The 25,698-nt window shown below is 47.1% G+C and overlaps 1 protein-coding gene across 3 annotated transcripts in view; it reads left to right on the top strand.

The window, feature by feature from the left end:
• Positions 1 to 25,698, top strand: part of SH3PXD2A (SH3 and PX domains 2A) — a 379,907-nt gene that overhangs the window by 155,384 nt on the left and 198,825 nt on the right. For all 3 annotated transcript variants that reach the window (XM_075935538.2, XM_075935536.2, XM_075935537.2), the window contains exon 4: positions 14,076 to 14,152. In XM_075935538.2, the coding sequence (XP_075791653.1) occupies positions 14,076 to 14,152 (77 nt within the window). The remainder of the gene's footprint in view (positions 1 to 14,075; positions 14,153 to 25,698) is intronic.

Below are 25,698 nucleotides of genomic sequence, written 5' to 3' on the forward strand. Positions count from 1 at the left end.
CAAACAGCACTTGGGGAGGTGCTTTTCCTGTGTGGTGATGCTGGGAGAGAGAGCCTGACTTGTGTGGGTGGGTATTTTGTTAGCAGCCTGTCCAGCTTGGCTGCCCTGGGCTCTGCATCTGTGCTTCAGATGTAATTTAATCAAAATACTCAAGGGAAATTATTAGCTCACATTCCTAATTCTGATTTCTGGTCGTCTTCATTTCATTTTTTTTCAATTTTAGGAACAAAGATTTTTTTTTATCACACTGTCAGCAGCAATCCTTATGAAAACCCCAAGCCCTAACAAAAATGCATCTGTTTCCAGTCCCCTTTTTCCCCTCCTCAGGCACTGAAAAGGACGCATTAAACATGAAAAGAAGACGAAAGAGTCTATAGGTCGGGAGTCCCCCTGTCACCTTTGCTCAAGGCTCTTTTCCTTTGGAGGGGGGTGTAATTGGTCAGAAATGCTAATCCCTGAATGAGCCTTTTTATTCTTTGACGGTCAGCGGGAAAGGCTGTTGAAATGTGACAGTGCAATTTGGTGTGAACTTATTTGGTCTAACATTGGCACTTTGTTAATCATGTACAGCTCCTACTTTGTCAGCAAAAGAGACTCTGTCGGAGACAACGGACTCTCACAATCTGGAAAACACCCCGGATTCTCAGGACAGGAGGGAATGGCAGCTGCTTCTGCTAACAGCAGCACTTCAGAAGGTTAAAAGGGACTCTCATCTATTTCTTGGGGCATGTCAGTATGAACACTTAGTTCTTGGCAGGCTGGGGTGAGTGTATATCCACTCCCCATAAGCCTGGCATGCACCAAGACCTGGTCTACACTAGCTGTGGAAGTGTCCACTTCAGTTTGGCTCCTGCCAATGTGCCTGTCTACATTGATTTAGTAACGTTACCGCCCCAAGCAGTGAAGAGTCCTGGTCAATGTCGTTAGGTTATGTACATTGACTGATACAGGCCCTCCACGCTAACAGTGTAATCAGGGAGGGATAGCTCAGTGGTTTGAGCATTGGCCTGCTAAACCCAGGGTTGTGAGTTCAATCCTTGAGGGGGCCATTTGGGGCAAATCTGTCAGGGATGATACTTGGTCCTGCCGTGAGGGCAGGGGGTTGGACTTGATGATTTCTCAAGGTCCCTTCCAGTTCTATGAAATAGGTATATCTCCATGTATTAATCAATGCAAGTGCTTCTGGTGAGGATGCTCACTGCTGACACAAGGAGCCAAATGCTGCACACAAGTGATGTAATAACCGTGGTGGCTGTATGCTGCCATAAGTTAGGTCAGGGTAGTTGTGTAGCATAGATATAGTCTGAGTGCTCATGTGACCCTGTGCTCCCAGGCACCAAACATCCCATCGTGCACTTTGTTCTACTGCCCTTCTGAAACAGAAGTAAATTAAAGGGCACTGGAACTCTGAATGTGTGGCAGCTAAGTCCACACAGATAGTTAATGTGCTGCAGGCTAATGCAGGGTCTATTTCCACTGCAGATTGGTTGTATGGGCCATCCTCCCTGTAAGTCCAAGATACATTCCAAAAAACTTGGACTTACAACAAAACCACTTAAAGGGGGGATTTTTTTCCCCACGGCTGACTTCCATTTGCACAAACTGGTGGGGCGGGGCAAGGGGTTTGCACGCCACTTAAGAGCAGGGAATGGGAGGACTTACAATGCATCAGTGACTTTAGTGTGGAATAGATGTATACCAGGGTGACTTATAGCGGGGACACCCTATATGGAGAAGCTTTTAACACAGACATAGTGCTTCCTACTCTAGATTTCACATTGCGGGAGGAGGGCTGCTCCCTGGTGCGTTTTAACTGGTTACTGATAAAGCAGTTATCCATTTCTATCCCTAATCGTAAGATGATCTGTGACATCAGAACCAGTGAGATAGACACAGAGTGTGTTGACCCAGTAATGGTCACCAGATTTCATCTTAGTCAGCAGTAGTAGGTGAAGTGGTTAATAATTTGCTCACATATCTACCTAGTTGCACTGAAACTCAGGTTTGGCCATGAACAGAGGCTTAATATGGAAGATACTTCGGGGTTATCACTTTCCTTTAAAAAAAAAAAGAGACCCCTGTTTCGCAAAGTGCCTGGCATTTACATTTCTGGACACTGCTTTGTATGGTTATTTGCACAGCTCAGGTGTTTTGCTAACCTCCTCGCTTTTTATTGATTTTTCACGGCTTGACGAGCACAGTTGTCCGGTTATGTTTGCTGCCCAGTTGTTTGCTTAAATTCGTGCTGTAATTGCTGCCTCCCAAATACCATAGCTGCTCTAAGGAGCTATATTGCTGCCAGTCTTGCTGCTGATTGGATTGATCTTAGCACATGTGCCTCTCGATGACCTAATTTTGCTCTTCCCTAGAGGATGATCCAGCCTAATTTATGGCAAAAATCAGAGAACTTGCTTTTGATTAGAGTAAAACTGTTACTAAAAAGAAGGATCTTTCCTTCATGAACTGAATGTCAATGCAAAGTTGATCTGCATGGTATTTCTTTCTCCTCCAGGCAGATAGGTCTAGGGGTAGAGTGAAAGATTGGTGTTGGGAATTCTGGGTTTTATTCCAAGCCCTTCTATTTGCTCATTTTGTAACTTTATAAAGTCACTTTACCTCCTTCCCCTTCAGGACAGGTCTACACTATGCAGCAATGTCAACTTAAGGGACAATAATGTTAATACTGTAACTGGAGTCGAAGTATTTTGGGTCGAGTTATTGCGAGGTCTCCATTGTGTGTGGGTTGATGGAAGAAACTCTCCCATTGACTTCCCTTACTCTTCTAATTCCAGTGGAGTCCCAGAGTCAATCAGAATGATCGGCAGTTGATTTAGTGGGTCTTCCTGAGACCTGCTAAATGGACTCCCGGGGATTGATCACTGCAGTGCCAATCTCTCAGTAAATATAGACATGCCCTCAGTTCCCACTTGTAATACGTCTGTAAGAATATTTACTTCTTGCTTTGGGTTATTTGTGAGTCAGAATGATGTTAGTAAAGCACTTTTAGATTTATGTCCTGGGAATGGAAATATTATTCACACTTCCTATGCTCAACCAACTCTAGGGTGGAATTGTTTTAGCAGGGCTAGTGCCAGTGCAGCCCAAGGATGTGGCCAGAATCTTACCGTGTATGTACAATTGCCAAACTACACTGGAAATGATGCTGCTAACCAAACCAGTCTCCAGTCAGTGACCTTGCCACATGGGCCACCAACCTCAGTGGACATCGCTCAAAGACTCTTTGACAGCCCTGTTGGCGCTGGCCCATTAACTATGAGGTAGCGTCTCTGATTTGTGGGTCTCAGACGAACTTCGCTGTTGATGGGAAATCCGAAGTGGATGAGATGCATGGGCCATGGGCAGAATACCCTATCCAGTGATGATATTTGTACAGGCCTGGTTCCTTCAGGCTACTGGGTCAGCACTTCAACAGATGCAGCTTTGACTCATTGAGGACCCAATGGACTGTGCCACTAAGTCGATGGAAAGGTGCCTATTGACTTAAATGGGCCTTGGGTCAAGCCCCAACTGAGCCCAGTGATACTTGGCTCATATCTGAATACAGTGCAATGATAAGGAGTTACGTGTGTCTAAGAGAAAATTTGAAGACAATTGATGAATGTTGTGGTCCCAATTAGAAAGTCGGCACTTACTACCAGGAACCATACTGTGGGCATTTCCTGTTCTTAGCAGAAGGAAAGCTGCTGTATCGCAGATGCTACTTTACTGTGGTACCTGTTGGCAAATACAGATTGTGGAATGGGAGCCCTGGTGTATGGGTGAAAGCAGGACTCTCCTATGACCTGATAAAGGAGAGGAACTCATTCTTTCAGCATGTGGTAGGACACATCCAAAGACATTTTCCCTTGTGGTGGTAATGGTCAGGTCTTGCCAGCATGACTGGCTTTTAAACCCCACTGATTTTCCCATTTTACTTTACTGTGCCTTGACATTTGGAAACAGGATTACTTTAGAGACTGTGGCTGTGTCTAGACTGCAGTGTTCTTCCGGGAAAAGGTACACAAATTGCGAACCGCAAGTTGCATACCTTTTTCCGCTTCTTTTGTCGGAAGAGATTTTCCCAACATTTGGCTCATCTACACGGGGCCAAATGTCGGAAAACCCCCTATTTTCGTCACATCCCTTCTTCCTCGTGAAATGAGGTTTACAGGAATGCCGAAAATGCATCTGATCTGCCGAAAAAAAAATTCAGAAGAGCAGACACGTCCCTTGGATGCAGCAGAGTTTTTCTGGGATACCTCCAGTATCCCGGAAAAACTCTGCAGTGTAGACATAGCCTGTCAGAGGAGGCACTGGCTGCGATAAAATGTGCACCCTTTCTAGCCTCCTCTTAGAAGAGAAGCACATGTAGGAATATTGCAAATGACGTTATGCAAGCGGTCTTGTCTTGAAAGTAGTTTGCCTTTGTCTCTAATGTAGTTTATTTGTGTTTGGGAGCTGTCCTTGGCACCTCTTAAGAAAACTTGTGTGTGTGCATGTGTCTTTGTATGAGGGCGAACGAGAGAGAGAGAAAATAGAATTTCCCAGGTCCCCACACGTGCAAAAAAACCAAACAAAAGAAAACTCAACTCTTACGGTGGCCCCTAAGAAAGTGAATATTTCTGCATCCTTTGGCTCCCTTGTGCGATGAGCTCTTTCTGCTCTCTTGAAGGAATCTGGGGACTTGTGACCATGTGAAAGCTGAGCTGCTCTAGTGTGGAGCAGATGTTTTTCTCCACGTTAGCATACCCTGCAGTGTAGCGGTGGAACCAGCCCTGGGAGGAGAATCGCCTGGTCTAATGGCAGGATGGTGCTACGGAGTTAGTGTAGGGGCCAGCACACAGAGCTGCAGGGGGGTACCAAGGGGAACTTAATACCACACACTAATCTAACTTATTGGATGGCGAAGAGAAGTAGCTGGTGCCATGACTGGAGGGATTTCTAGAAATGTGTGGTTCTTTGAGTGATGGCTAGGGCTCTACCAAATTCATGGCCATAAAAAACACGTCACAGACCATACAGTCTGGTCTCTTGTGTGTGCTCTTTTACTCTGTATTATACAGATTTTACAGTGGGGAGACTACATTTTTCGTATGGGGGGGTGGGTCCTGATCCAAAAGGAAGTTGCAGGGGGGCTCATGATATTGCCACCGGTACTTCTGTGTTGCCTTCAGAACTGGGCAGCCAGAAAGCAGTGACTGTTGGTCAGGTGCCCAGCTGTGAAGCCAGCAGCAGCATAGAAGTAAGGATGCAGTACCATATATGCCAGCCTTCCTTTTATGCTGCTGCCTTCAGAGCTGGGTGGCCAGAGCATGGCAGCTGTTGACTATAGGCCCAGGTTTGCAGACATCAACACAGAAAGGAGCTAAGGAGTTCCTTGCCCTTAGTCCTGTTCTCAGATCCCTCAGCCATGTTTACCTGCTGTCCCTGGCCCCCAATTTTAATTGCCCATTGGAGAATACATTCCCCGTCTCTCTCTTTTAGGAAAGGGAAGTATCTCTACAGCGCACGTGTATGTGCGTGTTTTTTAATAATCAACTTACACTTTGTGCCTCCCATGCTGTAGTTAGTACATCTCCAGGATTTGCTTTGACACCGCAGCTTGCGCACTGTGCAGACAGACCGATTCTGACAGGCCCGATCTAGCGCTAGGATTATTATTGCTTGTACTGTGTTGACACTGTTTATTGGCTCTGTCCCCCTCACTAGTAATTCCCGCTAACTGTTGAAGGCACTTTGCAGCACCAGTTTCGACTTTTGAGCTCAGCCAACAATTCTGACTCCAGGAAATGTTCCTACTGTGCTTTTTGCCCCTTCCATCACCAGTGGGACATTGGTGAAACTTCTTCCCCTACTTGCTTTTTCAGGAGGGAATGCTGTCCCTGTTGGGTCCCTAACCGGGGTGTTTTGACTCCAGGAAAAGTCATCAATGAAATGACCCACCGAGGCCAGGATGCCTCGTGTAAACGTGAGACAAGGCTGCATCTGGGTTGCAAAATTAGTGGACTCTCTTTCTTCCCTTCCCTCTCTCCCCCCCAGCTTTCTGCATCTCACTGACAATAGCATGCGCTTCCAGGAGAAGCGTGAAATCACTTTCCTGCCCCCTGCTGTCTTTTTCATCTCAGGGCTGCCATTGCGGCTTCACACGCTCTGCTTGCTTTGTGGTCAGTTCAGTGTACAAGTGAAGTGTACAACAGACACTTCAGTGTTTGCCTGCAGAGCTTTAAGGGAAAGGCCACGGTTTGAAAAGGGCGAGGGGGTGTGAAGGAAGTTTGTGTCTCCAACCCATTTGCACATCTGTGTTTCTTCAATGCATAACACTAATGAAAATAGAGATAGATGGAGCAGGATGCTTCCTAAAAATAAAATACTTCAGTCCCAAAGAAGGTTTCTTTTACCACTGGGAAAGCTGTAAATCTAAGAAAGAGATGTGGTGGCAATGTTAGGGCCAAGTTTTTGTCTCATTTACACTGCTGCAGGATAACTGGCTATACTCTGTGAATTTACTCTGAGAATGCATCACTATTTGCCTGACAACATTCTGATACATTTTATCTCCCAGCTCCTCAGAGAGGTAAAAAAAAAGGTGTGTGTGTGTGCGCGTGTGTGTGTGTGTGTGTGTGTGTTTGTGTGTGTGTTTAACTGCATAAAAGAGACCTCCACAGCTGCAGATTCTGATGTTAACTGCGTAAATATCATACTGTCTGCATAGGGTACATGTTTATTTGATGGTGAGTTTCATATAAGATTCTCTGAAGTTTGGTGGCTCTGCTTGGGCCAAAAAGTGGCACATACAATGCAGAGTAAGCACTAATTTCCTTCATGTTATGGGCCTCCCTACAGCTTCCCTTATGACAGTGCCATCATGAAAAATTCCCTTGCATGGGACAATCAGTGTCCATAGATCTGTCATCAAAAGCTGTGGCAAAAAGTACCTTAAATAGTATAATAGGAAGGTCAAGCTGTATAAGTCTAAAACTATATAGCATGGTTTAGTGACATCAGATAAATATACATCCAAAAGCTATCTCCCAGGGCGAAAAAAGGATTGGAATTTTTTTTCTCCTGGCCGTATGTGAAAATCTCTAGGTATTTTGCATATTTGTGATGCAGTTGTGGTGCGATAGCATGCTATCTGGATGGGATTCATTGCAATAGAAGGGGCTCCATTCTGTACATTTCCTGTATAAACAGGAACCTGTCTGGGGCCTGGTTTTCAGCACTCTCTGTAAGTTGTTTTGGGCTGTAATGGTTCCCTTTTCTCTCAGCCCTGCCCTTCTGGTTTTGATCTACAGTGGATTCCCCTCTCCATACTAGTCCCACAGTGCTACCCACTGGGCTAGAAGTGTTAAACTTTCCAAGTCAGGAAACCACTCCATGGAACATTAAATCTCATCTTAATATGGATGCGATAAATAAATGACCCATGTACTCCTTGGGTTTTATAGACATCATGCTGGCTGGCCTTTCTTTAGTATTGCTGCCACTTACTTTAGTGCTGTAACATTACCAATCAGAGCAGGGCCATATGGACTCCTGTGAATGGGACCCTAGCATGCTTCTGGTCTGCCTGAGACTTACTTACATGGCACGTGTGAACATCCATGATACCCAAAGTACAATGTTACACAGGGCAAAAACTGTAGTAAAAGAACATTATTGAGATTGCACAGCCAAGCACTCCAAAACCAGGAAATACCAGCTTTCCTGGGGCCTCCTTGAACATCCATGCGGTGCACCGAGTAGGGCAGGGGTCCCGTGGAAATAAAAATAGTATGTGGTCATGTAATTAAAGACTACACATACCCAGGAAGAGAATACTCAAGATTCCACATGCAACCATAAGCCTGGCATTTCTTCACTTTGGAGTGTTTATCTGCAACCGAAATAACCAACCTTTAACATAGAGTCTGTCGATGTAATTTCCTTGGGGAGGGAGTTTGGTGTCCTGGTTTTTTCTTTGTTTTTACCTATGTTCATCTCCTTTATTGTGCCCCATTATCAGGGCTCAAACCATGAACTTTCAGCTCTGGAGCACATGCTTCCACTTCAGCAACAGGACTAGCAGTAGGAATGGCCAGCAGAATCAAGAACGCCTTATCTCTCCCCACCCCTGTGTGCTTTTCTTGTGGTTCCATTAACGCTGATAATGACAGACATTCAACAGTTCTAACGCGACCCTTCAGTTTTCCCCTTCGGACGTTTTGAAACACACCAGACCATTCCCAGGACTCTGTTTCTCCACAGAAATGTCTGAACTGGGGAACCCAGGCATGACACTGAGCCGCTGCAGCTGTACAGGGCCTGCAAATGGCATATTCCCCATCGTCCCAATCCTAGCAGTACATTTTAATGCATGCTCCAGATCTTCCATAGCCCTGTCCAAGTCTGGCACATCTGTGATTGAAATACAGCTCAGTCCGCTCGGAGCTACCATCCGAGGCAGAGACAGGCTTATCGTGCACTGCCTAGCATGGCTGTAGTAAGACTCATAAGATGTTTAGCATTCTGTAAAATGTATGTGTTGGGGGTGGGGGATGATCCCTATAGGCAGATTTAGAAGAGGTGCAGTAAAATCCTTTTCCTCCCTGAGAGGAAATATATACCGTATGTACTCACATATAAGCCAAGGCTTTATTTACTGATGCTGAAAACTACCCAAAAATAAGTGACTTGCCTATGAGCCAAATGCCTCTGTCTACCACCTCCTGACAAAACTTACCTCTGGCCCCTGCCAGTTGGCTAGTGGCTTACCCACAGCTCTTGGTCCTGTCTTGGGACCCACCAGCCTCCCAAGGTTTTCTAAGCCTCACACACTTTGCCCAGTCCTGTTGCTCACCTTTCTGTTTGCTGCATGCGTGTCCATCTGATAATTGGATTAGCAGAATTGTCACACCAGTCAAGCCTCTTCATTAGATGGCTCACATCTGACTTACAGCCAGATCATCCCTCTGGTTCCATGAGCAAAGGGGACTTGTAGCCACTGCATCTGCTCTTGGTATGCACAAAAGGGGGAAGGTTCCAGTAAGGAGGGAGGAATAATGAAATTACCATTAACTCTCACTGGAAATACTCCCTGCTCACTTTATGAAGTGAATAAAGAAGTGTTATTTGCTCCTTCCCATACCACAAGAACTAGGGGTCACCAAATCAAATTAATTGGTAGCAGGTTTAAAACAAATGAAAGGAAGTACTTCTTCAAATAACACATAGTCAACCTGTGGAACTCCTTGCCAAAAGATTTTGTGAAGGCCGAGACTATAACGGGTCGAAGAAGAGCTAGATAAATTCATAAAGGAAAGTCCATCAATGGCTGATAGCCAGTAAGGGCAGGAATGGTGGTCCTAGCCTGTGTGTCAGAAGCTGGGAATGGGCAGCAGGGGAGGGATCACTTGGGGTGTGTCTAGACTACCTAGTTTTGTCGAAAAAGTGGACTTTTGTCGAAAAAACTATACCAGCGTCTACACTACCGCTGAGTTCTGTTGACAGAAGATGAAGCTCCCTAGTGATGCCTCTGCATCCTCAGAACTAGGACCTTCTGTCCCCAAGGATCTCCTGGATCTTTGGGAATAGGACCCCACATTTGCAGCCACTCTGCACCCCTGAACTCGGGATCTGAGTGGTTGGTCAACCTTGGGGAGATCCCCATCTCCTCTGCTCCCTGCCCTAGCGTGGCTGCTGCACTGAAAGCTGCATCGTAGCCCCCCCATGATGCTAGCACCATTCAGAACACTGGGTAAGCAGGAAGTCAGGTCTATAACCCAGTTCTAACCTCTAACTACTACTGTTGGTGGTGTTTTCCGGTGGCACAGAGAGGACTTGGGAGATAAAATGAAAGCACCTTCTGCTGCTTGTTTCACATTAACACTACGATCCACTTGATGTTTTCCATTTCCATTTAAGGACTGAATTAAGATTCTTCATATCTTGGGGGTCTCTTTTGTACTCTGTGTTTAATATAACCTTTCTTATTCTATTTATCTTGTTTCTTATGCTTCAGTCTTTCTTTTATTATGTTACTTTGAAGATGTTGGCAAGACCGGGCATCCCTGTAAACTCTTTTTAGCAGAGCTGAATCACATTTACAAAAGATCTTTAATGTGTGTTAAGTCTTTGGTTCCTTTATGCTTTTATATGGTCACAAGTCTGGCTTTCAGTTTGTGGCTTGGAGTGAAAACAGGAAAGCTGGAACTTTGCTTACTCTTCACAGTACATTTATAAAATTCAAAAAGAAATGAAAAGTTTGCCCACACCCACACTTTTCTAATGCTGATAAAGGAGCTATTTTATTCTCTGATATCAGGCAAAAAAGTAAAAAGGAGATAGAACAATTGCACCTTCTGGCCCCTTTCAATGTGAGCTTCGTGGAGGGTTTTGTAAACGCTAAATAAGTCTCGCAGATACATGTTGTTGACCCCATTCTACAGATGGGAAAAATCAAACACAATAAGGTTGTGATTTGCTTGGTGTCACTCAGCCAGTTGGTGACAGGGCAAAGACAGCATAGTTAGCAAAACTGCCCCATCCCAGGAGACTATCTTGGTTGTGACAATCTTGCAGCCCTTTGAGATAAAGGAGGGGCACTCATGCAGCCCGCTCACTAGCCCAGGTTGCCTATTGCAAGGAATCAGGGGAAAAGTGGGGGCATTCTAATGGATTTTAGCACCTACCAGCAGTCATGGTACATAATTCTGTTCAACGTCTTAGATGCTATCAGCTTGGCCGAAGGAAATTCAGGAATTTAGGTTTTGGATCGTACTCCCTTGCCTCCTCGTTTTCTATACCCCATCATCTTCAAACCACTGCCCATCATTTCCCCATTGTCCTGTGGGAATACTTTTCCAGCAGAGGTTGGTGAACAAACCCATGTATGTCTGACATGAAAGCTTCGTGGACTAAATATGTTCCACCACAAGGAGAACATATACTTTAGTCTTGTTTCAGTGTGTTCAAAAAAAAATATTCAACATGAGAGAAAAAAGGATGAAAACCACCCAAAGGATATGAAGACATATTCCATGCAAGCCAAAAAAATACCAGCTTCATCACATCTTTTTTCTGTGGGAAACTCATTTTCCTAGAGCATCCCAATACATGCTAGTTTTATCAGTTTAACACAAAACCCAACAGGTTATTTAAGCTTCACTTGTTTGTAGAAGTTCCATCCACGAAACACATCAGGATTACGGTTTTTTCACTTAAAAAGAAAAGACACACTGTTGTGGCTGAGATTATGCTGCGGCAGTTAAACATATTGCTTGCCTGTCAAGTTCCCCGTTGATAGCTCTCTGATTGTCTCTACATGAGTTACCTGCATTTCAGTCTGCATGGAGGGGAGAGCGGTTGCTGGGGGCAGAGAATAGGTGGACAGGAACCTTGGAGATACCCTGCAGAGGCAAATTAAGATTTACTGAGGCACTGGGCACAAAGAACTTTCAGGGACCCTAGGATGCTGGATTCAGGATCAGCCCCTGGTAGTGATGCCAGCCTCTTCCTAGTGGGAGGATGAGGTGGTCCTTAGCTTCCCCTCACCAAAGGGTCCTGCTTCTCTTTTTCCCAGGGCCATGACTCCAGCGAAGCTAGAAGCTGGAGCCAGGTTGTGGTAAGAGCTGCCCAAGGAGTCTGAGCCACTGGGGAGAGTGCTGGACCTTCCACCTGTCTTGGGTAGTGCCCTTCATCGTAGCCTCAGACTCTGGTCTGAGCTCTGGTTCCTCCAGAGAGAATTCCTCTGCCTGCCTGGTCCTGGTGGAATTCCTGCATTAGGGATCATCTTGTGCTTTCCCGTTATCGACAGAGGGAGCACAGCCCAGGGAGCTCAGAGGAGCTGAAGATAAAGCCTTTGAGATCTCTTGAGCTAGAAGATGAAACCATGTGTGCCAGGCTGAAATGGGCCCTCACAGGCCCCGATACACCTCGCCAGTGGTATCAGCTTCGACCCTAGGGAGCAGGGACTCGACCCAGGCGCTGCCCTCTCAATATATCTTCATTTCCTTGGGGTTTGCGGCTCCTCACAGCGGCCAGGGCTCCCTGGGTGACTCCTACCATGGGCTGGATCCAGATTACAGCCTAGGTAGGAGAAGGGGCCTGAGGAGGAGCCGGGCCACAGTTCTAGCAGAGGTTCCAAGGTCCCTGTGGGAGTCCCCCAATTTGGCCGGGGCCCATGCGTTGCTTGATGACTGCTGCCCTGGTTTCCCCCACTGCGCTGGCCCTCACAGCTGAACTGGGGCAGAGGGGGAGCTAGGCTGTGCCGGGGATACAGCTGGAGCCTCCTACTTCTTCCCTGAAGCAAAGAGGGAGGCAGAGACCACATTGCGACTCTCTGAGGAATCTGACTCAGGGATGTTTGTATCTCTCCTGGAAAGTGGAAAAACCCTTTCCCCACCCTGTGTACACAGGGGAGTTGACAGCTACACTGGGTCCCTGAGCAACGTGCGCGTGTGTGTGGGGAGGGAGGCGCAGCTATGCACTTCTAGAAGGGGCGTGGCCTCAGGCAGAAGGGGCAGGGCTGGGGCAGCGAGCGCATCCTGCCAGCCCTCCACCAGCCTTCCAGCCCACTAGGAAGAGGCACCCTACAGCAGTGGTTCCCGACCTTTCATTGCTGCCGGGTGCCCCGGGGCAGGGCCACTCACGTGCCAGGCGTCCGGGGGCGGGGCCACTCACGTGCCGGGCATCCGGGGGCGGGGCCACTCACGTGCCGGGCGTCCGGGGGCAGGGCCACTCACGTGCCGGGCATCCGGGGGTGGGGCCACTCACGTGCCGGGCATCCGGGGGCGGGGCCACTTATGTGCCGGGCGTCCGGGGGCGGGGCCACTCACGTGCCGGGCGTCCGAGGGCGGGGCCATGCACGTGCCGAGTGCCCGGGGCAGGCACCGCGCATGTGCCTCGCGCTGGGGGTAGGGGCCACCCACATGCCCTGTGCCTGGGGCTGGCACTGCGCATGTGCCACGCACCTGGGGCAGGGGCCGTCCCAGATGTTTTGGCGGGCGCACATAAATGCCCCGGCGGGCGCCATGGCACCTGCGGGCACCATGTTGGGGACCACTGCCCTACAGGGTGCTCCGGTGACGATTTACAGGGCTTGGAGTTTTACAATTGCTCAGCCCCGGGACAACTCCCCTCTTTGCTTCCCTTCCTTCCCTCCCCCCCATCGACAGGCCTGCGTGTACATATATTGCCGTTTGTTTGAACCGTTTCATCTTGTACATGCAGAAGCACCCCAGATACTAGTGGAGTCTGTAGCTGTGAGGGTGATGAGTGAGGATGATTTGCCTCCTTGTAGGACGTTCCAGCCGAAACTTTCAAAATCTTTTACAAACATGAGTGAAGACTTGCAAACGCCCCGAGAGCTAGGAATGGTTATCCTCATTCCACTGGTGGTGGGGCTCAAGCCCCCAGGGTATGTCTACACTACATGCCTCTGTCGGCAGAGGCATGTAGATTTGTTTGTTCAGCAAAGGTAAATGAAGCCGCGATTTAAATGATCGCGGCTTCATTTACATTTACATGGCTGTCGCGCTGCCGACAAAGAGCTGATCAGCTGTTTGTCGGCTCGCCGCTAGTCTGGACGTTCCCCCTGTCGACATCAAAGCCCTTTGTCGGCAGCCCCGGTAAACCTCATTCCACGAGGAATAACGGGGCTGCCGACAAAGGGCTTTGATGTCGACAGGGGGAACGTCCAGACTAGCGGCGAGCCGACAAACAGCTGATCAGCTGTTTGTCGGCTCAGCGGGGCAGCCATGTAAATGTAAATGAAGCCGCGATCATTTAAATCGCGGCTTCATTTACCTTTGCTGATCTGTCTAATCTACATGCCTCTGCCGACAGAGGCATGTAGTCTAGACACAGCCCCATTGACCTAGCACTGTCCACAGTGGAGATTAGGACGTTTCACACCCCTGAACGACAGGTTGTAGTGTAAATCGGGCCTTTGCTGAGGTCAGCACAGCACATTCGTGTCTTAGCCCAGAATCTGACGCCTGGCGTTCTGCATGCAGCACCTTACTGTATTTCTTCTCTCTGGTCCCCTAGTGCAGCTCATGCTCCTAAACTCCGCTTTTTCTGTATTCCCTTTTCAGGTAAAATCCTGTTCCGGAGGAGTCATATTCGAGACGTAGCTGTGAAGAGACTGAAGCCCATTGATGAATATTGCAGGGTAAGGGCTTTATCCTCACAGAAGAATGAGTACCCCAGGGTGATGGCTGGAAAACTATTGCCAGGTGATCAATCAAAGCTATCCAAGGCTTGCAGAGCATGCAGGGCTGAAAATCTCCTTTTGTTGACATTAGTGAGTCAGAGCTGTCCAGATTAGACCTGCAAAGCCTCTCCCCCGACAGGTCTGCTTGAAAAAAATGGGAAAAGAAAGAGGAGAAAAAAACCCAATGAGCTGAGAATTGCTCTTCCTAAAATATCAGCCGGAGGGGTGAGGTGGGCGGCAGGGAACTTGAGCACAGAGGATCCTTTTGACTTACAGGATCCTCAAACAAAACGATGGGAGGTTTTTTTTCAAGCATGGTGCCCAGTGTGTCTAATGTTGCAGAAGGTTTAACTCTATCATCCCCTCTATGTCAAGAATCTTGCTATCAGAGAAGGGATTCTGTGCAAAAGTGTACGTCAGCTCTCTTCATCATGGCTTCAGATTCTAGTCTGAGCTCTGGTTCCACCAGACAAAATTGCTCTGCCTGCCTGGTCCTGGTGGAATTTCTGCATTAGGATTCGTCTTGTGCTTTACCGTTATCGACAGAGGGAGCACAGCCCAGGGAGCTCAGAAGAACTAAAGATAAAGCCCTTGAGAGCTCTTGAGCTAAAAGATTAAACCATTTGTGCCAGGCTGAAATGGCCCCTCACAGGCCCCGATACACCTAGCCAGTGATATCACCTCTGTGCCTACTTTCACCTGTTAGAGCATTTCAAAGAGAGGGGGATTTAATTCCTAACTACTGGAGCTGAACCCTGGGGTTGTCTTAGTGTATATTGTGGGTGATTCAGTACTTTTAAGCCCTGGAAAATATCTTGCAGGGAGTAACAGTGCATTGAAGTGAAGAGTAGGGGGTTTGGTGACCTCGTCTGCCTCTTCCATCCCTCACTTTATGATTTGTTGATCATTAATTTTCTGGTGCTACATTAAAAGGTATTTCTGAGCAAAATTGGTATCCAGCTTCTAAGGTGGGATCAGCTGTGTAAACCAAAGTGCGTAATCTAAACCCCAGACTTCCTCTTTTATTTCCTGTGATTTTTTCCCCTTTTTAAAAAAGCTAGCTGGGCAGGTGGAGGGGAAAATATATATTCTCGAAAATATTTCCCATCAGACTTCTGCTTTTCCAAACTGGGTGCAAATCACTCAGAGACCATAAAGCCTGAGGCATGCGGAAGGCGAGTAGACATGCTGCTTCATTGACCTCCTTGTCATCCGAATCATCCAGTCCAGAAAACTGTGGAAAAAACTCTGATTTCATGAGATCAGGCTTTTTATGCAACAGTTCATGCAGTGTCTGACTAATAATGGCCTAATAGCTATCTCTTAAAATGTGGGCTTGTGCAATGTCCTCAGCGTTATTTATTCAGCAAGCAACTGCATCGGACACGTGCAGTAAGAAATAATGGCATGGGGTCAGCAAACAGGCATGCCATGTAGAAGTCAATCGATTTCTCCAGGCGGGAGGAGGGGTGTGCAGACATGACCTCTGCCCTCAATGATCTGGAAACTGGTTATCTGGGCTGCCATTGTTTGAGAAGCAGACAGAGTAGCCCTGGGTTAGGGTTACATCACCCGCCATGTCTGAATAGTATATACCAGGGACAGCGTTTGCAATGATCATTAGGACTGAAGTGTTCTCATCACCACCAGCCAACATTCTCCTTGTGTATTTCCTGTCATGGAGAAGTCTGCTCAGACTGTCACTCACTTTTAGCAGAGCACAATGAACCTCCTTCATTTCCAGCAGGTTCTCCTTTAGGCTAGAACAGATTTGAGACATTAATGGGCAAATTTCATGCAATGGCTCAGGCTGGAGAAACTTGGGTGTTTCTCCAAAGAGAGGCTGTTCATTTAATTTACTGATTGATTCATGGTGCTCTTTCGGTATTTTATATTAATTACAAATTGACCAAAATTAACTAAAATCTGCAGAGCCCGCCCCTAAAATGGTTTGCAGGTGACTGAAAAGCTTGATCAAACATATTCATCGTGCACCCTGCCCTGAAGATCACCAGACCCAGTTGCAAGCTAAGCCAAGTCAACTCTGCCATTTACATTAGATCCTTCCAGGGACACAGTCTATTGGCTGGCAGGACAGCAACACCAGTAAATCCCACAGCAGGACATAGGGACAGAAGCATAAGGCAGTAACTGGGTGCCAGACCACCCAGGGCAGTGGTGAGTAACCAGTCTACTGGGGCTCCATCTGTGGCTCATAGACCTCCTTCTGGCCCTGTCCTTGCACAGTGGGGCACTAGAGCCCTGCGCTTCCTACTCCTTCCCTTCCCCCCCCCCCAGCACTTTTGGAGGAACCATGAATCACCTGATTCACGCTCTGTCCCTGCTCATCCCCCTCCCTCCCAGAGCAGGAACGCCATGCATCAGCTGTTTGCAGAGTTCCAGCTCAGGAAGGGAAGGAGATGAGCAGGGACAGAGCGTGAATCATGTGATTCATGGCTCCTCCAAAAGTGCTGGGAGGGAGGAGGAGAAGCAGTTACGTGTGGTGTTCTGGTGCCCCAGTGCGTCAGAGGCGCATAGGGGAGGGAGGGCGAATGGTGGGAGGGATGCAGGGCCTCAGATGGAGCCCCAGTGGGACGCAAGCTGCTTCAGCCATGCCACTCATGCGGTCCACCCACTATTTGTGGTTGCTCATCCCGGACCTAGGTCTTTACAGATTTTAACCTGCACTTTTGCCAAACTATTTTGAATCTGCAAAACTGACAAGAATGGCTTTTTTTCCTCAATTTCCTTCTACTCCTGCCTCCATTCATACAAGGAATGGTTGTCTTATGTTGTTTCAGGACTTCTACTTCCAGACCATGGAAGTCCAGAGGTGTTTGAAAATAATCATGATAAGTAAACATTTTTGAGCCTCAAAAGTTCATTAGGGCTTTTGGCCAAAGGTTTGTGGAGGGAAGAAGAGATTCTTGTTGGGTGCTACCTGGACTAAGATCAAGGCTCCTTTGAAATCAACAAGAGTTTTGTCAGTAACTTCAATGGACACAGTATTTCATGCACAGGTCTTACTGAGACATAGACTGCAGGAGTCTTTTCTGGTGTCTTTGCCATAGATCGGAATAAGTGTGGTCCATTGTATATGATCTGTGTGATAGTGGATGGTCGCGTAGTCATAACCTTTGAATTCCCCAATATGAAACTGACCAGGAATGTTAGTTGTGAACCAGGAGCATAACAACTAGTAAGAGAACACGATGCCCAGAAGAGAAAAGGGTTTGTGGATAAAACGGTATAAACTAGTATTAACTGTTTCCTTCCCAGCAGCAATTACAGCTACGTATGTTTTCCCATAGACTTGTCATGTATTGTTTTTCAGACAGTTATCCCAACTCGTATAAACCATGGAGAAGAAGTGTCCATTTCAGTGAGTGACCAAAGATTTATGCACCATGTCAGCCCCATTTCAACCCTCAGAATAGCTTAAACGGGGATTCAAGTGAGGCACATTTTGTTTAATGTGAACAAAATATTAGGACACCACTGAGTATCACGTGTTGAAAAGGGATGATGTAGGCTTGCCATTGTGTGAAGTTGTCCTGGAGGACATCTGTCCTGGGGTATTAAAATCAATAAATAAGACAAAGGGCCTAGCTTACTATGACCAGTGCTTCCAGCTGTAGCATCGCTAAATCAGCATAAGCATGGCCAGCATTTGGACTGATTGTTGACAGATGTGCTTTACTCCTCTGTATCACCTGTCCAGGAAAGCAGAAGTTCAGAGAGGCCCTAGCAAATGAGTGATAAGAATGCGGCAGCGTCTTTTTTTTTTTTTAAATCATTTGGGCTTGCAAGCTCTTTCTGAGCAGGAGAGTTTGTGTGTTTGAGATGTGGGGTCTGCGGAAACAATGAAAGCCAGACAAAGTATGTCTGAGCATTTGTGTGGAGCCATTGCCGCGCAGGGAGGTCTGTAAAATGTACTGTGTCAGCCCCCAAGACTGCTTACCTCCTGAACTTGAGAACACTGGACTCCCACACTGCCCACTACCAAGAAGACCTCCCAAGGACTCGAGATACGTCACTGCTTTATCACAGCTCAGGGAAATAGCTGCATTGTGATAATTAGGCCAATTTTTGGCACAGGAATAAGAAGCATTTAAGAAGCAATGAAAAACGGGAGAGGGAAAGATTTTCAGTGCTTTTTTTCTCATCTATGAACATAAACTGCCACTCTCTGAATGTGTTGTTGCTGGTTAATTTGGAAAGCAATCTAACAGACCAAGCAACTCCGTCTGTAAATATTTGTTGCCCACTGGAATTGATATCTCTGGATGGTTTCCCTCTTAACCATAGACTTTCAATTACTTTAGTGTGACTTGTGTTCCTCTGGGCTCATCTGAACCAATTCCCTTCTTGCATCTGACGATCTTTTGCCAGTTTAAAATAAAGAGCAACTTCATATTCTTGTTCTGCTGGGGAAAGGGGGAGCATTTTATTTAATAAGACGTATAAACTTCCAAGACTTCTAAACTGGCCAAAATATATCTCTTGGTAAGCATGTGTCTGATACACACTGTGCCTTATGCATGGAATCACCTCTGAGTTGTGGCTCATAAAACCACCATGCTTTCCTTGTTCAACCCCTCTGAAAAACTCAGGTCAACATCTTCAGACTTGGGTGTCAAATGTCACCTGCCTCAGTTTCCCACACTCACTTAAGCAAGTGCTTAAAAAGTACATGTGTTGGAGCTAACCTGACTAGGAATGGATTTAAGTAAACAAAATGAGTACTTTCCTAAATTGGAGGATTTAAGTCTTCTGTTTTCACACCTAAGGAAAAGTGGGTAATTTCAAAGGGGCTAAATACTGGCAGCTCCAAGTGAGAAATTGCTGTTCTTCTTTGTTGCACATTGTCCCCATATTGTGAGATCACAATTTAAAAAAAAAAAAAGAAAGTTACCTTCTGTTTGTCCATCCTCTCTGTTCTCTGTCAGTCTTTTGACCATGATTTTGCTAAGGCTTACACATATGACTCTTTGGCTGTGTCTACACTGGGCCACTTATTCCGGAAAATCAGCCGCTTTTCCGGAATAAGCTGCGAGCTGTCTACACTGGCCCTTGAATTTCCGGAAAAGCAACGACGCTCTACTGTACAAAATCAGCCGTTATTCCGGAAAAACTATTCTGCTCCCGCTCGGGCATAAGTCCTTATTCCGGAACACTGTTCCGGAAAAGGGCCAGTGTAGACAGCCCAGTAGTCTTTTCCGGAAAAAAGCCCCGATCGCGAAAATGGCGATCGGGGCTCTTTTCCGGAAAAGCGCATCTACATTGGCCACAGACGCTTTTCCGGAAAAGGGCTTTTCCAGAAAAGCAGCCTGCCAATGTAGACACTCCTTTTCCGGAAAAACTGAAAATGGAATAGTATTCCGTTTTAAGCATTTCCGGAAATTCATGCCAGTGTAGACACAGCCTTTATGTTTGTGTCTAGTGCAGGGACAAATGAAAAATTAATAATAATTAGATAAAATATGTCATGCTTTCATGAGAAAGTTCTAGAATTTATCTTTAATTTTAGTCATTTTTTAAATCAGAAAATTTAGATCTACGACTACCACTACTGTTCCTGCATATACATAAGAGTTCTTGACTTGCTATTTTAATGTTCTTTTAATGGAAAAAGAAAACTGAAAAAAATACATTTCCTTGTATGGAATCATATTGCCACTCACATGAGTCCTCATTTGAGCTGGAACCATTAGGTCCACAGAAGAGAGAGCTGCCATTTGTGCTAAAAAAAGGAACTCAATCCCGCTCTTGTCCTTTCTGCATTCAAGTCTGGTAGCTTCTACTCCATGCTGCCTGGAAACCAGCAGGGGGAGTAATAAAAGCTCAATTTTCCTCTGAGCTTAGCAGTAATTGGAAAGAACGTCCTGATCAGCCCCTCAGTTACTCTGTGGGGATGGTGTCTACGCAGTCCATTTAGCATTTAGGAACTCTGCAGGGATGGAGCATGCTCAGTGCAGGTGGAATCCCTGGGGAATTTAATTGCCACACTCTACTGAGCATGTGCAAACAGCAATTTTTACAGGCATGTGGTTTGAACAGATCTAGGTGAATTTTTACAAGGCTCATTCCTGATACAAGAATGGCCACCTTGCCAAATTTCAAGCCCTGGCTCCAAAGTATAGAGGTGCTTGAAATTCTCCATGAAACAGTGGCAAGCATTTTTTTAAATCAAGGCAAAACTATCACCTCATTCTGAGAAACAGCGGAACCATTTTTGCTGAAACTTTACAAAAAAATTCAGCCAAAGACAGACACCCAGTATGGAAAATTTTAGCCTGAATAATTAAAGATTGAAAAATTATACACAATTGAAAACAGGCTCTTATAATGGGACGTGCAGAGCAGCCTGCTAGCAGCATCAGTAATATGTTATTGTATAGATATAGATATAGATATAGGCACACATACACATGCATCCAAATGTATATAGGATACATTTGTGTGTAGGGATGTGGCCTTGCCGGGCGGCTGGAGCAGTTTCCTGCCTGCGGGATCCCAGTTAACCACTTAAACATAATGTGGCACTTAGTTGGTTAACTTTTTAAATGTGATTTTACTTCCTGATTTGTGTGTATATTAGTAAGTGTATATATCTGTACATGCACATATTTGTGTGTGCATATATATATATACACACACACACACACACACATATACAGACACATATTTCAAGGAACATTTTGACTGTAACACAAACTTTCCCTCCTGTGATTTATTTGCAGTTATACATGTTGAATTGCAGTCCCTCTGCCTGCAGACGATAAACTCCCGTGGGCATGGATCTGTGCTTTCCTTCACATGCTGCATCTAACATGCAGCACCATGCACGCTGATGGCACCAGTGCAGTATTTCCCAGCACTGAATATTAACATTTGCCAAAAGCCGTTAAAACTGAAGAGCAACTGGATATGAACTGGCAGATGCTGCATCACTTCTGATACGCTTTCTGATAATGGCTACTGTTCTATGAGATTTCTCTGGAACCACTTTCTACCGAGAAAATTGCATGTTGAAATAAAGCCATAAACACCTTTTTCTGGAGGCATATGGCTCTGTGCGAGAGGTACTAGTTGCTCGTGACTGCTTTAAGTACTCCGCACGGATAAACATGTTATTGCTGCTAACATTCTGCAAGTGTGAAGAGCTGAATTCCACGTGTTAGCATTTTTATCTTTTCTCTTTCCGGTGCAAATCCTTCACCGGGTTGCAGTCTTGCTGCTTCTAATGACGTATTTTCCTCCCATTTCCAACTCTTGGCCACTTCCCCATTGTTTTCATCCTTTTGCCATCTGTTTTCCTCTCTTTCTTTCTCTATCTGGAATGCCCTCCTTTCCTTGACCCTGTCCTGCAGTCCTTCCTTTGCTCGGATGGGTCTTTGCCCTGGGACTGACTCTCTTCCTCAAACTGCTGCACTCTTTCTGCTGCCGTCAAAATGTGAGGTTTTCTCCTTAATGCGCTCTTTGTTAACTGTCTTAGATCTCATTAGACTTGTGTGGCTAATGGTTGGTGCGTTGTTTGTGTGCCCGAGGGAGCTCTGTATCGGGCGGAACAATGCATTGCTCGTGCTGCTATAGCCTCCAAGTCCTCAGTGGCCCCAACATAGCTTTCAGACCCCATTAGCATTTCCAGCAGAGGTGTATTCTGGGAGATACCAGCTGGGTCCGGATTCTAAGCTTTGTGCACCCCAGACTCCTGTTGATTTCTGTAGGAATTTTGGACATGAAAACAAGTGCAGGGTCAGAGCTGTAGTTTCAAGAAATGAATTTCAGCGGGGCTGGTGCTTTAGAAGTTTCCCACGTAAGTGTAGAGAGCGCCAATGGTTTTCTATGTGGATGTCCCAAGATTTCCCAGAACAGGAACATACGTTTGGGAGTTAGACTTTCAGAAGCACCTAAATGATTTGAGCACAAATCCCAGTGAATTCAAGGGGCCTTTCTTCCCCTACTGCAATGGCATAGGAACCAGTTCCAGCTCTTCTGGAAATTTGGTTAGACACAGAACAACACAGCTAACTGAATTGCACTGCCTGCTCCTGTTTTGTATGTGTATCTGGCCAAGGTAAATCGCTCTGTCGTGAGGTTAGTCAAGCCCAGTTCACCCAGCCATATCTGTGATTTAGTACTAGTGCGATTTTTCATCTGTCTTTCAAGATTATCTGGAAGAGCGCTGAGGTCCTTTACCCTATTTTCGCCTGACTTAAGAGCCAGGTAATCGCATTCTGTTGAACAGGTTTGCGGCTCCTCTGAGAAGCTTTGACTATATTTAACTGTTCCCCCAGCCTGCTTCTGACATGCCTCCGCAAAAGAGCAAGTTAATCCCAACCCTCCCTTCCCCTTCTGCAGTTCGCTTCCTGCTGTAAATCTCTGAATCGTGTGCAAACAGATCAATAATCTGATTCTTTCTTCTCTGCTGCCTCTCACATTTTGGATAAATATTCGAGCTTCTCTGACAGTCCCAAAGCAAGGAACCTAGAGAGCAAATGCCGAAAACATTTTGGGCCGTTACAAGATGTGCTTGTCTTATCTACTTGAATGCTTAGTTTCCAACAGACTTAAAAATAATAGAAGTTATCCTTCACATTGTGTTTATTATTGTTGATCACAGTGCACACTGCATATCAGTCTCTTACACCACCGGTTTTCAAACTTTTTTTTCTCATGACGCAGTTGAAGAAAATTGTTGATGCCCATGCACCAACATAAATTGGTTCCTGGTCAGCAGAGCAGCAGGGGGGGCTAAGGCAGCTTCCTGCCTCTCCTGGCACCTCAGACCATGCTGCCCCCAGAAGCAGCCGCCAGCAGGTTCCCAGCCAACGGGAGTGCAGAGCTAGTGCTCAGGGCGGGGGCAGTGCACAGAGCCCTGTGTGCCCCCGAGGAGCCAGGTCTGTTGCTGCCCGCTTCTAGGGCACAGCACAGTGTGCGGCGCCAGGACAGACAGGGAGCTGCCTCAGCCCCCCCACTGCTCACCTGGTCCCCCTGCAGCACCAAGACCCAGCGCCCGACATTCCACCCCCCAGTGCTGGGTCATGACCTGTAGTTTGAAAACCGCTGACTTACTGAGTGCATTAGCCATGATACATTGCAGTGAGGGCTCCTTTGTAGAGCAGAAACATGCTCTCTGCCTGTCTCTCCAGACAGTTAATCACGTTCTTTCTTCTTCGAGTGCTTGCTCATGTCGATTCCATTCTAGGTACGTGCGCACCCCCATGTAGCTTTAGCCGTAGCGGTATCCAGAGGGCTGTCTGCGGTGCCCTCTGGAGTGCTGTGCGCATGCGGCGGTATATCAGGCAGCACCATCCCTCCGCCCTCTCACACCCTTCTTATCTCCCGGCCTGGTCTTGCTTAGCAAGAACATTAGCAGTTCTTCACTGTTTAGATTGTTCTCCTTCTTTGTTTGGTTGATTGTTTAGCTGTTAAGTGTTTCATGTGCTGGAGCAGGGCACGTCTTGTTCCCCAGACTTCAAGCGTTGTCCTGAGTGCAGCCAGCTGATGCCTGTTCCTGATCCCTCATGATCGCTGTTTGAAGTGCCAGGGGCAGTCCCGTGAAAAAGACAAATGTTGGCTCTGCAAAAACATTCATCCCCAGGCTCAAAAAGTGAGGGAGGTCGTATTGAGGGCCCTCCTCATGGAGGTTGCTCTGAGACGGGCACCGGAGCCCTCGCGCTCAGATGCCTTGCCTGGTACTTCGTTGTTGGCATGCACTAGAATCCACCCAGCGCCATTCCCCCGACTGGTATGGAGGAAGCGGTCTAAGTCGACTGGTTCACAAGCACCGCACTAGAAGGGAAGTTCAGGCAAAGGACATGAATTAGGTCTTATGCCTGCCACAGAGGCTTTCGGGGGTACCACTGTGATCAGACACCCTGGCCCAGCCAGGGACCCGCCTCTGACACCGATCCCCTGTACTCTTGGTACCAACAGTCCTCCCACCAGAGATGGCTATCGTCTCACAGATCCCCCAGGCGTCGGTTCCCTCAGTACGGGACCATTCCTAGTTTCAGCACAGGTCACTGGGGCCCCAGGACTGTTCTGTAGGAAGTCACAGGCCCGCCCCTTCTCCTACCAGTCACCAGTGAGGGTCAATCAACAAACTCAGGCTTCGACAGCTCCTCCAGGAAGGGCACTGGTATGGGTCCGAGGGCCAGCTCAGCCCTTCCCCCATAAAGGAGGGCGAATCATCTCCTAGCTAGGAACTGACAAGGCACCTGCAGCACCAGCACGGGGTCAAGGGCAGCGGCCTGTGCAGTGGCAAAACTGGAACCCATGGGCAGCACAGACTCGGAATCCAGGGTGGTCTCCTCTGTGACAGCCCTGTACCCCAGCTCCCAGTTGTAGACCTCCGGGCTGTCCCCAGAGATGCAAAGTACTTCAGAGAGAAAGGGGCTGATGGATGCAAGGCTCAGTGGCCTTAAAGACTCCAAGGCCACACTCTGCTCCTTGGGCCTGCATACTCCTCAGTAGCATAGGAAGCCATTCATTCCCCACCCCCTCACTTCCACTGTGATCTAGATCTTGGGGTTCCCCTCAGTTCAGCTGCTACAAAAAGAAAGACAAATATAGGGGTTTTGAACACCACCAGCCGTAGACATCTCATCCAGCTGCCCCGCATGGTCCAGGGACCAAGGCAATTGAACACAGGCCTTTTGAGGAGGCACCGAGGATCACACCCCAATCACTATACTAGATCCACTCCTCATCTGCCTCTACTGCCTCTGCCTATTCTGGTCAGCCTGCTCCCGTAGGATCTCCGATTGCTGGGTGCTCAACCCAGTTTTGTCAGGCTGTATCCTGCAATTTATAGCCGACCAACCCTTGGACTTCCTTCTCTGCCCCTCTTCGGGGACGCTTCTCATGAGCATCTCCTCATTCAGGAGTTCGAAAAACTCCTGCCCCTAGGGGCAGTGGAGTGGGTTCAGTGAACCATGGAAGGAAGAGAATTCTGCAACTGCTAGTCCCTAATTCCGAAATCAAGAGGGGCCTCAGACCTTTTCTAGACCTGCATTGCCCTAACAAGTCTGTCAAAAAGTTGAAGTTTCGCATGGTCTCCCCTGACCTCCATCATTCCATCCCTGGATTCGTGGGACTGGTGTGCTGCCCTCTGTTTAAAGGACACATGCTCCCATAGTCCACGCAAATAATGTCTTCCTGGATCATTGCCAGCATTCGCTTCTGCTATGATCAAGCAAAAGTGCTGCCCCAGCAATTGTCACGACCTACTCTACCAGAGTGCAGGCCCCGTCGACCGCCTTTTTGGCCCAAGTGCCAATTCAGGATATCTAGAGGGCGGCCACCTGATCATTGTTACATACCTTTATATCCCAGCACGTGCTTCCTCAGCAGGCCCAGGCCGATGCTGGCTTTGTAGACCAGTACTGCAAGCTGCCAAGCTGTGAACTCCGAGACGTCTTCTATCAACACTGCTTGTGAGTCACCTAGAATGGAATTGACATGAGCAGGCATCCAAAAAAACGGTTACCTACCTT

Source organism: Pelodiscus sinensis, chromosome 8, assembly GCF_052426305.1.
Source record: "Pelodiscus sinensis isolate ZL-2025 chromosome 8, ASM5242630v1, whole genome shotgun sequence".
Classification (NCBI taxonomy): domain Eukaryota; kingdom Metazoa; phylum Chordata; order Testudines; family Trionychidae; genus Pelodiscus; species Pelodiscus sinensis.